This window comes from Geotrypetes seraphini, chromosome 3, assembly GCF_902459505.1.
Source record: "Geotrypetes seraphini chromosome 3, aGeoSer1.1, whole genome shotgun sequence".
NCBI classification, from domain to species: Eukaryota; Metazoa; Chordata; class Amphibia; order Gymnophiona; family Dermophiidae; genus Geotrypetes; species Geotrypetes seraphini.
The window spans coordinates 47,422,711-47,436,471 of NC_047086.1; the positions used below are offsets into that span (position 1 = coordinate 47,422,711).

General features: G+C 40.2%; 1 protein-coding gene across 11 annotated transcripts in view; it reads right to left on the reverse strand.

Annotated features, from left to right (window-relative positions):
* Nucleotides 1-13,761, reverse strand: part of SENP6 (SUMO specific peptidase 6) — a 373,212-nt gene that overhangs the window by 52,981 nt on the left and 306,470 nt on the right. For all 11 annotated transcript variants that reach the window (XM_033935430.1, XM_033935428.1, XM_033935423.1 and 8 more), the window contains one exon: nucleotides 3,366-3,799. In XM_033935430.1, the coding sequence (XP_033791321.1) occupies nucleotides 3,366-3,799 (434 nt within the window). The remainder of the gene's footprint in view (nucleotides 1-3,365; nucleotides 3,800-13,761) is intronic.

The following is a 13,761-nucleotide window of genomic DNA, read 5'->3' on the forward strand; positions in this document are numbered from 1 at the left end:
GGGATACTTATTGATGAAGTTAGGAATTAGGAAGTTAAGAAAATCTTATGTGACTGTAGGCATTCAATACTCTAGATCAGAGGTCTCAAACTCAAACCCTTTGCGGGGCCACATTTTGGATTTGTAGGTACTTGGAGGGCCGCAGAAAAAAATAGTTAATGTCTTATTAAAGAAATGACAATTTTGCACGAGGTTAAACTCTTTATAGTTTATAAAACTTTCCATTAACAGTTAAAAGGAAAGATATATAAACTATAAAGAGTTTTACCTTACGCAAAATTGGCACATTTCAATAGTCGGGCGGCGAGAGAAGCAGGGAGATCAAAGAGCACGGTGCCGGCCTGTTCCCCGATGGCAGCGGTGAGAAGGGAAGGGAAGCTAGTTGGGCACCACTGCTCTAGACGAGCCGCACTCTAGGGAGAACAGTGGAGGGAGGCCAGCTGTGTGGACCGCCCCCCCCCCTTGGTACGCCACTGGAGCAGCAGCGTGTCTGGCCGGCTCATTCCGTTCAAAGTCGCGGTGGCAGCTCCTTGCAAGATCCGTGCCTGTATCTGAAGCCTCTCTGATGTTGTGATGTCAGAGAGGCTTCCGATGCAGGAGTGGATAGCGCAAGGAGCCGCCAACCCGCGGCTTTGAATGGAACGAGCCGGCCAGACACGCTGCTGCTCCAAAAGGAAGAGAATGATCCAGTTCAGACCGCGGGCCGCAAATAAAACCTGGAAAGCCACATGTGGCCTGCGGGCCGCATGTTTGAGACCGCTGCTCTAGATCATGAGATTCTCTTGTCAAAGCTGAGTGCTTGTGGTCTGGCAGGAACTGTGTTGCGGTGGTTCAAATCATTTTTACAGGACTGGACCTAAAAAGTCACAGTTAATGGGACTCAGTCAGCATTACCTACAGGGGTTGGCCTTGTCAGCAATGTTGTTTAATTTATATCTGTAGATACTCTTAACGTATTATATAGAGCAGTATATCGCAAACTATGTGCCGCGGCACACCAGTGTGCCTCCTGAGATTTCAGGTTTGCTGTGGTACACTGGGGAAGAGGAGAGATGCTGGCGCCAGCTGACTGTCTACAGGATGTGCCTCTCGCAAAGAGAGGCATGTCCAGGAAGCAATCTCCTGACACCAGCATCTCTTCTGTCTGCCGGCCCTTCTCTTCTCTCGGCGTAAGGCCCGTTTGAAGGGCCTTTGCGCAAGTGCTGACATCAGCATGCTGACACCAGCACAATTCCAGGTGTCTCAAGCCAGGGACACTAGGTTTAGTGTGCCCTGGCTTGAAAAAGTTTGTGAGACACTGATATAGACTGTACACTGACGATATACCATTTTTTTTCCCTGTGGAGGATTTGATGACAGTGGCAGTCAAATTTCTGAATAAAACCATTATGAGTATAAATGAGTAGTTGGATGAGAATAAACTAAGATTGAATGTTGACAAGACAACCTTAATGTATCTCTCCAGAGACCCTCAGCAGAATTTGTCATCTTCAATCATGCTGTTGGATTCTGTAGTTGAAGTGTCCTCCTAAATATGCTATCTGGGAGTGATTCTCGATTCTCAGTTGTTATTCAGACAAAATGTGTCTGCGGTGGTGAGGGTACTGCGTAAGTTGTCTGCTTACCTTTCATGAGGGGGATTATAAACATGTCCTTCAGTCAGTTGTGATGTCTAGCCTCAACTACTGTAATATTGTTCTACTTGGCTTGCCTTCCATTGTTTTTCATGCATTGCTGATAGTGCAAAATTCTGTCATAAGGACATTGTTTAGATTAACAAGAGGCGAACATGTATCTATTACATCAAGCTATATTGGCTTAGGATGGACTGCTGTTGGTAGCTTATCAGAGTCTGCATGGGCTGACCCCCAAATACCTAACTGACTGTCTATTGCATTATGTTGCGCTTCCGAAGTTGCGTTCCTCTGACCACTGGGATTTGAAGATCCCGTCGAGAAAGGAGCTAAAATTGCAAACAACAAGGGTGGGTGTGTTTTCCTGCATTGGTCCAGAGGAATGGAACAGGCTTCCACAATATATACAGCAGCAGGGGACTTTGAAAACATTTAAAAGATTGCTGAAATGCTATCTGTTTTGCAAAATGAAATATGGGTGAAGAATGAAGGGCAACGTTTGTGGCTATGTGAAGATGTGCTTTGAATATTGATGCTTAATCACTGCTAACCGTTTTATGTTCTTATGTATTTTGTTCTTATGAATTGTTTTTATGTATTGTACTGCTGTATGGTTTTATGTTTGTAATTATGAATACCAGATCTAGGGAAATAAAATGTTACTCACAGCAATGCTAATAATCAACATAAATTAGTAAATTGCAGTGATTATAAATTCAAATACTTAATAAATATGTTGTAAAGTGCTCAGACCCACAACCTGGTGAATAGTTGCCACTGGGACATAATAACCACTTTATTGTCCCGACCACCATAGTGCATTAGTGATAATACCATGAAATAAATCAAAAACTCAAACTTATCTGTGTGAAACTGGGCAGTCAGCTGAGATTCTTGGGCTGGTGGCAGCTGTGGGTGTGGATTTAAAAGCTGGACAATATGCTCTGTGTCTCGATAACATGACTCTATCTAACCACCCCCCCAACTCAAGTTTCGTGCTCTAATCAACGCCTGTCTCCTGCCTTGGTAGTTTGTTTGGCTCATGCGGCCACAACCAATATCCCCTTATGATGACGGACACGAAACTCGAGTCAGGGGGTAGATAGAGTCACGTCATTGAGAGACAGAGCATATTGTCCAGTTTTTAAATCCATACCCACAGATGCCACCAGCCCAACAATCTCAGCTGACCACCCAGTTTCACACAGATAAGTTTGAATTTTTGATTTATTTTGTAGTATTATCACTAATGCACTATGGCGGTCGTGACAATAACAGTGGCAACTGTGGTATAGTTTTTACTATTCACCAGGTTGCGGGTCTGAGCACTTTGCAACATATTTATTAAATATTTAAATTTACAATCACTGCAATTTACTAATTTATGTTTGCTTGTAATGACATTTATTATGTTTGTTAATTTGTACTTCGCTTTGTATAAGGTGAATAATAAACACACAATACAATACAACACCTTCCCAACTTTCTTGCAGAAGAAGATGAAGGGGGCACGTTACTCCAGATGTAAATTTCATCCTTTTACAACAACTCACGATTTGGGAGATATCCTAGACACACTGCACCAGAAACTCATTTAAACAAATATTGCAAGGAAAACCTTAAAGTAAAAAACAAAAAACCACACCTCACTATTCATACAACTTTTTAAAAAAAATTTCTTTTGTTCCACAGTATTAGAAGTAGATCTAGGATAAATACCAAGATACATACCATTAGACTTTGTAAGTATTCTAGTTTTGCTCTGCACACCATTTTTATCTTTAGTCCTAAGGTCCGCTTTCTGTATTACAGATTCTATTATCTCAGCTTCTGCTGCCCATCCGTCTTCCTCTGATTTATTAAACATATGCTTTGCAGTGCAAGGGCTCCTTTTGAGCTCTGGTGTGTCACTGTTCTCACTAGCACTGTTTGCCTCAGGTACACAGATGAGCTGCCTTCTGCATGGTGTTCTTTTCAAAATGGATTTGGCAGGAGAGCTTTGAATACTAATGTCCAACTCATTTTGTGATAAAGGAGAGCTGTCACTATTTTCAGTCGCTGAGCTCTCAGTTGGTGATGCTACATTTCCTTGGTAGTAAGGATTTGGTTCATATACAGGCTTTTCTAACCCAGGAAAACAAATCACAGCCAAAAACCAGTGGGATCTGCAAAGGCAAAAAACAAGAATTAAAAAATATTCAAAAACATGTCTGAAGGCCTTTGATAGTCCCAAAATATTATAGTACATGTCAATGAAAACTATTTTAGTTAGTAATACGTTTACTAAAATTGTTTCCTCCTTGCCCTTAGTGTGTGATGTCACAATACAACACAAGGGATTTTATTGAAAATTCCAATGAGAAGTCCCAACTAGGATCCTGGTTTCGGAAGAACACTGCCTTCCTCAGGGTACATACCAAAGTAAAATAAATATATTAAATAAAACATTTATTAAAATAAAACATACAGAATATGATAAACAAATCATATAAAAGATTAAAACGAACAAAATATATTAAAAACATCTAAATACAGAACCATAATTAGTATACACAAGGAAATCATTAGTATACATGAAAAATATAAGACATGGTAAATATAAATCATGGTCAAAGGAAATCTTGAAAAATGTTAAAATAAGGATAACATACCTGATAACAGGATATTACAGTGGTATCTCTATTTCAGGTAGTCTTGAAAAAGAACTAAATAAAAATTGTTAAAAGTTGGCTGGGACAGGAAACAGGAGGGACTCCTCCTGTCCCGGCTCACCACTGGACCACCGTAGGACCTGTCCTACTATCAAGGCAGGACCAGATCCTAGGGCAGGCCAAGCAGGGGCCTGCAACAGGTTTGGGAGGGGGCAGGTCAGCGCTAACCCAAATATAAACCGATACCCCCATTTTAGGGCCATTTTGGAAAAATAATGGAAGCGTTGCTGAAGGAGATAGTGAAATTCCTAGAATCAAAATGAGTTACAAGATCAGAGGCAATATGGCTTTATTAAAGGCAATGGATTATATTTAAACACTCTAAGCTTCCAAAGCAATTCTTATTGATTTATGCATCTTTGAGCTTCAGTCCCACCACTCTACCGCCTCAAAATGCTCTCATTGCGGTGAGCTTTGGTCATTTCCTCACTGGCTCATTTCTATTTAGTTTTTACTTATTGCTTTTCCCCATTAATTTTAAAGTGCTTGTGCATTTTGCTATTGCTACTCCTTATTTATTTCACTTCTTCTAAAGTGCTTAGTGCTTACTCAGTTCATTCGTTTCTTAAATATATTATAAAGATATAAACATTTTTCTAAAAAACTTAGCTGTATATTTTACTCTTCAATCTTCTTTATAAGCTTTAATTGATTTGGCTTGGGAGGGTTAGACCTGACATGTTTCGCCTACCGCTGTTTCAATACTCTAACTACTTTTTATTATTTGGCATTCTTTTTATGCATATTGTTTATTATCTAATTTGTCATCTACAAGGACTCTTGATGTAGGCTCTTTAGCCGAAACACAGCCCAAATCGAGTCATACACTGTGCCAGATGATTTTCTGTATTTGTTTTACTACTGGTTGCTATTAAGGTGTGGTTCGTTTGAAGACCGGCTACACTCTGCTTCTTACTTTGGATTTGATGTTGTTTTTGTAATGTAAAACTCATACCATTTTTGTCACCTTCCTGTGAACCACTTCAAGTCTCTATTATATCTTTAGCAATATATAGTCTCTAAAAATGAACACAATACTTCACATAGGGCATCACCAAGAACTTGTACATCCCCATATCATTCTTTAAAGAGAGGGAAGAATCAAGAGCCTTGCATTGAAGAATGCTGGTGTAGAAGGACTGAGGTTGAGATAAACACTGACAAGTGTCATGGGATGGTTTCCCGTGGTTATCCGCAGGGATGGAGGTGGTGACAAATGCTAACACAGTGTCATTCTCTACCACATCTTTTCTTCTGCTAGTTATGCTTCTCTTTATGCAGCATAGAATCCTTCTGGCTACAGCCACTGCCTTGTCACATTGTTTTACCACACTGAGATCCTCAGACACTACCACCCCAAAGTCCTTTCTCCTGGTTTGTAAACATCAGCTTCTTGGACCCTAGCACATACAGCTTCTCTGGATTTCTACTCCCAAATGCACAATTCTGCAGTTTTTTGCATTAAATTTAACAGCCAAACATTAGACCATTCTTCTATTTTTTTTTTTTTTTACTTCTCCTATTATCCTCTCTTTCAGAACTCTCATCGTCCACATAAAGGCAAACTTTTTCTTCTAAGCCTTCAACGTCACTCACAATTATATTAAATAGAATCAGCTCCAGTACTAATTTCTTGATGTACGCCACTACTTGCCTCTCTCTCCGTGAAAAAAATTTCCACTTACTCTATCACCTGTCAGTTAACCTTTTCCTATTGTAATAAATTTTACGTTATGCTGGTTCCAATCATAATTATTTTAGCAAAGTTTTGCATTATTCACCGTTATCATTTACGGCTATTGTAAACATAATGTAAATAAGTCATAAGTCTGTAAATTCAAATATTTTGTGTTCCTGGCTCTTTATTAGTCCACTAGTGTTTAAGCCCGTTACATTAATGGATGCTAGAATAGATGTCTGTCTTTCTTTCTCCTGCCTCCCTGTCTGTTTCTTCCTTTCTTTCTGTCTGTCTCCCTGCCCCGTCTATCTTTTTTCTTTCTCTCTCCTTCTATCTTTCTCTCTCCCTCCCGCTCTCTATCTTTATTTCTTTCTTTTTTTCTTTCTGTCGCTCTTCCTGCCCAGACCCTTGCTGAATAGCCCGTTACATTAACGGGTGCTAGAATATATATGTGTGTCTGTCTTTATTTCTTTCTCTCTCTGTCTCCTTAGCCGCTTTCTGTATTTCTGTCTTTCTTTCTGTCTTTCTTTTGGCTGTCCACCACCACCCCTTGCATGCTCCCCCTGTCCATTCTCCCATCCTTTTACCTCCCCTGTGTCCACCACCACCCCTTCACTGCTCCCCCTATCCAGCAGCAGCCCTTCTCCCTTTGTTTTACCTCCCCCCTGTCCATCAGCACCTCTTCCTGCTCCCCCTGTCCAGGAGTAGGCCTCCCTTCCTTTTTCCCCCCCTGTCCATCAGCACCTTTTCCTGATCCCCCTGTCCAGCAGTAGGCCTCCCTTACTTCCCCCCCCCCCACCAAGCAGTCTGCAATAGTTACATTTTTGAACTTCAAAAAAGCTGAGAACATCGTTATCGAGAAATAAATGCTTCAAGTCAAGCAGACCTTGAAAATCCAGCCCTGTTCCATTTCTGCTGGCATCTTTGTGTTGGGGGTGGCTCCTCCCTGTCGCTTTCAGGTCTTTCCCGGGGCGCTTTAACCAGCGGTAATGTGCGGGAGCGGCTCCAGCACCGGCTTCTCCACCCGGACCCTGGGCATGAGCTGCGCTCCGCCCCTTAGCTACCCAGAAGTACCGGGCTTCACTCGCCTGCTCCCGGAGAATAGCCCGAGAGGACGGGAGTGGCTGCCGTAGTGATCTTGCCGACTCCCTTGCCGGAGTTATTTTTCAGTTTAAAGGTGCCACGGCGGCTCCTCTAACGATCTCCGCCTGCATTAGAAGTGTTTTCTGAAGCAGGTGGGGCTGGTGACAGGAGCCGCGGCGGCACCTTTAAACTGAAAAAATAACTCTGGCAAGGGAGCCGGCCAACTGGCAGTTCAAGTCGGAGCTTCGGTGGCGGTGGCTCATCTCATGACCCCCACCTGCGTCGGAAGTCCGACGCAGGCGGGGATCGTGAGAGGAGCCACCGCTGCGTCTTTCAACTAAAAAATACAATACGGCAAGGAGCAGCAGGGAGCAGGCCAGACGGAAAAACAGAACCCTAAGCAGCGCATGCGCACTCCTACCTGCGGGTCGCTACTGCTTACGGAAAACCGGCGCACGCAGAGGAAGTGCGCATGCGCGGCCTAGCGTTTTATTATATTAGATACAGACTGTTTATCCACTATCTATGTCATTTTTGGAATGTCCCGTCATCCGGGATACACTATAGAAAAAGGTTAACCAGTTTTTAATCCAGTTCACCATTTTTTGTTCTAACTTAAGCCTGAAGAGTTTATTCAAGAACCTCTTCCCATGAGAAACCAAGTAGACCACATCTAATACATGTCCTTAATCCAATTCTTTAGCCACCCAATCAAAAAAATAAACAGAGCCACATAATATGATTTTACTATGGTAAAGCCTTATTGCCTCAGATCCTGTAACTCTGATTCCAGAAAGTTCATTACCCTTTCCTTCAACCATGCTTCTATTACTTTTCCAACTATCAAAGTGGACCACATCCACTCTTGTCCAATCCTGCAGATCCTCTCCTGACTCCAAGGATTTATTAAATGAATCTTTAAGAGGACCCACCAGAAGCTCTCCAGGCTCCCTCAATATTCTGGGATGGATTTCATTCGGCTTATGGCTCTGTTCAGTTCTTCAAGTTGTTTTATAAACTTTCTTCCATTTCCATATGTACCTTTATCAGATGACTAAGGTCATTTTGATTTTCTTCCATAAACACAGACATTTATGTTTAGCATGTCTATCTTTTCCTCATCTCACTCTACATAGCAGTTCTCAACATCTTTCAGTCTTATAATTACCCTTCTAGCCTTCCTCCTGTCCCAAAATACTTAAAAAAGGTCTTGTCAAGTCTCTTTACATCTGTAGCCACTTTTAATTCCACCTGTTCTTTTGCTAGCTGTATTTCTCTCTTTACTCTTTTGAGTTTTATCCATTATTCTTTTGTGTTCCTTGCCTTGTATTGCTTCTGTACTTCAACATTACCTCTTAACATCAAAAGTTATTTAAAAAAAACAACCCAAAACAAACCCTTCACTAAAAACAAGTTGGAATGAGAAAAACAAGAAAAAAGTGTCAAGAGCAGGTAGTGTCGGGAGGAAAGTGAGAAAAAGAGAGAGGTATGGATGTATCAAGAAAGAGGCAGGAGAAGGGAAAGCTCAGTTACTTACCGTAACGGGTGTTATCCTGGGGTAGCAGGCAGTCTCACATGTGGGTAGCATCATCCATGGAGCCCCGTGTGGACAGTGAAAAATGTAGTATCACTTTAAGTTTTAGCAAGTTTTTTTTAGACTGCCCGCACTGCGCATCTGCGAATGCCTTCCCACCTGAGGTCAGTTCATGAGGTCATCAGTTCTATGCCCAAGCGAAGAAGCCAACCAGGGGCGGTGGGCGGGTTGTGAGAATATCTGCCTGCTGTCCTAGGATAACACCCATTACAGTAAGTAACTGTGTTTTATCCTTAGACAAGCAGGCAGCATATTCTCACATGTGGGACTCTCTATCTTTAGAAAAAAAGGAGATGGAGGGAGAGTTGGGTTCCAAGAACTCAGAAAAATTTGAGTTGTCTCGCAAAGCATAACCTAATCTCTGATCTGTGAGCGTGGCAGCAAGGGAAGGAACCGTACGGAGCAAAAGTATAAGGAACTCCATATTCTAATAGAGGAAAACGGAAGCTTCCAAGAAAACTTATATGCATGAAGGTTGAGAAATAACAACCTCTTGGAGTCAATTGAATCTAAAAGTAGATGACACACCAAAAAGATTCAAAACTCAAAGAAGATAGGAATACCAAAAAGTTTCACTACCTCAACTGAGGGGCTGTTAGGCTCAGATGAAATTCCAGAAGAGGTTTCCTTGAAAGATATTTGGATGCTTAACATGAGGATGGAGAGATTATTGAAAACGGTTGTATCTCAATCACAAGAATTTTCTAGAGAAGTTGTAGAAAAACTGGAGAACGTAGATTCCAATATTAAGGTTTTAGGCTCCACTATGACAATTATGGGAAAAAAGGTTGTTAAACTACAGTCATTCTCCATGTCTGCATTGAAAGATTCACATCCTATTCACCTAAAGCTGGAAGCGATGGAGAATGCTGCTAGGTCCTAAAACTCATTTAATCTCATATGAGATCCTTTTTCGGAAGTATCTTGGTGAGATTTTGGGTATGCAGAATTCTGAGACAGTGCCTAACTACTCTCTATTATATACCAGTTAAACAAAAAGTATCAAGGAAGCAAGGAACAGATCAGTTAGAATCTATCGATATAGATCTGACAGATTTTTTAGAAGACTCCCAAGATGTAATAAAGATGACAGCTACCTTACTTGTAACTTTTTTGAGTGAGAGCAATAAGGCATTGACGATGAAACTTTATTTTAAAAATAAAAATGCTTTATTTTGTGGAGCTAAGGTTCAGATGTTCCCTGATGTGGCAAGATCGACTCAACTCAGAAGAAAGGGCTTTTTAGCCTTGAAACCTCGAGTTTCTGAATTGGGGCCACATTTTTTCTGAAGTTTCCTTGCAAGTGTTTGGTGACTTTTCAGGATCCGGCTCAGTTAATACAATTTCTTGATCAAAAATAATGGGGGATTATATATTTTATTGGTTGAGATAGCTATTTCAAATTGAGGAGCCTGATTTGAAAAAGATGCTTATATAGAAGGAAGATGTTTTCTTCCTTTAATTTTCCTTTGAAAAGATTTCTGTAATAAAATGGTGCACCTCTCCTTTTAATGAGGGCTAGATGGAATTTCTGATTTTGTAATGATAATAATTATGTAAAATGATTTGTTATGTTTCCATATCCTGTTATGTTTCTTTGTAAACATTATCTGAAATTTCAAAATAAAAAAAAGAAGAAGAAGATAGGAATACTGGGTAATGCATTCATAATGGGCATCCAACTCAATGAACAATGGATATGAACGAACAGAAAAAAGAATTTTGCAAGGAACCAAAGTATGATTTGCTGGCAAAAAAATTGTGTAGAGGGTAAGTGTAGGCACTGTCCTAGGAAGCCAATATATGGAGCATCAAATAAAAATGACATAGTGGCTGATTGTGTAGAAAAAAACCTTTTGAGAAACAGGTATTATTCTGACAGTTCTCAAGAAGGCTGAAAAAAACTGTAAATAGCCGTAAAATGAAAAAAAAAAAAATCAGTAGAGGGAAAGCACATTACCAAACAATATGACAATAATTGAAAAATAAATTGAGAATAAATTTGTTTAATAATCCTCAGAAAAACCCCAAGTTGATGAGTGGGTTTCTCTTTTTTTTTTTTAACTCCTGAGAAGGTGCTTAGTAAAGATAGGAACAGTACTAAAATGGAATCTGAACCATGAAAGAATGGCTAGAAAGACAGTAGTTGAACCTTTGCAAAGTACTGTCTTGTAATAATAGCTCATTAAAAAACTAGAGAATCAAAATAAATAAAAATTTTGCCAAAGCAAAAACAGGAAACGAGAAATGAGCTACAAGGTAAGTGACCCACCGCATAATGTCATATGGGACATAAAATAAGAATTGTCACTGCTGGGTCAGACCAGTGGTCCATCGTGCCCAGCAGTCCGCTCCCGCAGTGGCCCCCAGGTCAAAGACTAGTGCCCTGAGTCTAGCCTTACCTGCGTACATTCTGGTTCAGCAGGAACTTGTCTAATTTTGTCTTGAATCCCTGGAGGGTGTTTTCCCTTATAACAGCCTCCAGGAGAGCGTTCCAGTTTTCTACCACTCTCTGGGTGAAGAAGAACTTCCTTATGTTTGTACGGAATCTATCCCCTTTTAACTCGTTCTCTCTACCTTGGAGAGGGTGAACAACCAAAGAAAGAGACAGGAAATGAAAGTACCAACCCCATGGCAGTGACATCCTCTACCTTCTTACTGTAATTTAGAAGAGGAAAAACATAGGTAACCTGAGTTTAGCCATTTGGTACCCCAAAAAACTGAGTTAGTACTCCTGAGCCAATGGAATCACTGAAGGTAAGGAGATACTGAAGAGCTGAGAGTTACCGAACTAAATGAAAAAAGGCATTGTGCCTACAGAGTTAAGGTGATGAAGAGAAGCTTCATATGAAGTAATAGAAATACCTTAAAAAAAAAAAAAAAAAAAAAAAAAAGGTCACCAACATCAAAAAACACTGGATGAAATAGCAACCAAGAGAAAATACAATGTTGCACAAAGTAGGCAATGAAGAAAAACCAAATGCAGAAAGCATAAATTACTGGAACAGAAGCATAATAGCAGAGGCCAGAAAGAAACCAATTAAGACTCATAATGAAGTCTTGAATGCAGATGTTAAAATTGGATATTTTTTTTTTTAAACTCATTGAAGGAAGTATGAGTAGGAAGAAATGCATGCCACAAGATTTCCCACCAAAATATATAAGGAAAAAAGCAGAAAGAGTCTACTGCCCTGCAGGGCCCTTAACTCTTTGTTTCTGATCAGAGCAAGAAATAAACCACTTTGCGAGACCATTAAGAAATGGCTGTAGCAGAAGATCACACAAGGTCATCACCCCACACAAGTTTTTTTTTGTTGTTTTTTTTAACCCTCCAGAGCAGAAGTAAAACAGGTTAATCTGGAAAGAGGGAATGGAAAATGTATTTATGTAGGTGTGGTATACAGGCTTCCTTCACAGTCCGAAGAAATGGACAAAAATTTAATTGAAGATGTTCACAAGATAACTAGGAAAGGGGAAGTAGGAGATTTTAATATGCCAGATGTTGATTGGGCTATCCCTGCTGTGGGGTTGTGTAGAAGCAATGAGATATTGGATTCACTACAGGAAGAATTGTTCTGGTAATTATTAATGGAGCCCACATGGGATAGAACTATTCTAGACTTGATGCTTACAAATGGGGAAAGTGTTTGTAAGGTTACAGTGGGCAATCATTTGGCATCTAGTGGTCACCGAATGGTGTGGTTCAATATTAAGACGTGGTACAAGAGGACTTACTAAAGTTTGAAGGTTCTAGACTGCACAAGAACTTTGTCAAGATGGGGGAATACCTCAAGGAGAAGTTAGTTGGATCAGAACAGCTGAATGAAATAGAACAGCAGTGGGAAAAACTGAAAGGAGCTATTTTAAAGGAAACAAACCTTTATGTTAGAAAAGTATATAAAGGTAAAGGGTAAAGAAGTCTGCTTTGGTTCTCAAATGTAGTAGATGAAAAGGTAAGAGAAAAAAAGGTTAGCCTTCATAAATAACAAGACGTCGTAAAAATATGTGGAAAGGCTACAAGAAGCTGTCAGAAAAACAAAGATGCAAATGGAAGAAAAGATAGCTGATATGGTAAAATTGGGGACAAAATGTTTTTTTAGATATGTGATATGAAGAAGTGTCAAATTGGCATTGAAAGACTCAAGGGTGAAAGAGATAAATATACAGAAATTGATAAGGATAAGGCTGAAATACTTAGCAATTATTTTTGTTCTGTGTTCATGGATGAAGATCGGGGGCAAGACCGCAGAAAATGAACACAAATGGGAATGTATGTGAGGTAGACCAGGAGAGATTCTCAGAAGACTGTGCTTGTGATGACCTAGCTAAATTAAAAATAGATAAAGTGATGGGGCCTGATGGGATACATTCAAGGGTACTCAAGGTACTCAGAAATTCTGGCAGCTCCGTTGTCTCATCTTTTCAATGCTTCTTTAGAGCATGGAGTGGATCCAGGGGACTGGAGAATGGTAGATGTGGTTCCTCTGCACATGAGGTTGGGAATTACAGGTCAATCAATCTAAACTTGCTAGTGAGTAAACTTATGGAAATGCTTCCTAAACAGAGGATAGTGAGATTTCTAGAATTGAATGGACTGCAGGACCTGAGGCAGCATGGTTTTATGAGAGAAAAGTCTTATCAGATGAATCTGATTGATTTCTTTGAGTGGATGGCCACACAACTGGATATAAGAGGGGTGCTAGATATGGTGTTTTTGGACTTTAGCAAAGCCTTTTGACATGGTGCTGCATAGGCGGTTGATAAATAAACCGAGTGCCTTTGATATGGAAACTAAAGTGACAGACTAGATTAAAAGCTGGTTAACTGAAGGAGACAAACGGTAGTGGAAAACAATGCTCCCTCTAAGGATTGGCTGGGTGCGTGCAAATTTTTTTGCATGTGAGTAATACATTCTAAAAATATTTTTTCATATGAGCAACAAATTCTAAAAACCAACAATTTTCTAGATTTGCAAATATTTTGGAGAGCAATGCTCCTAGAATGTATGAACGATTGCTCACATGCTCAACTTAGAGGGAACATAAGTGGCAAATGGAGTTT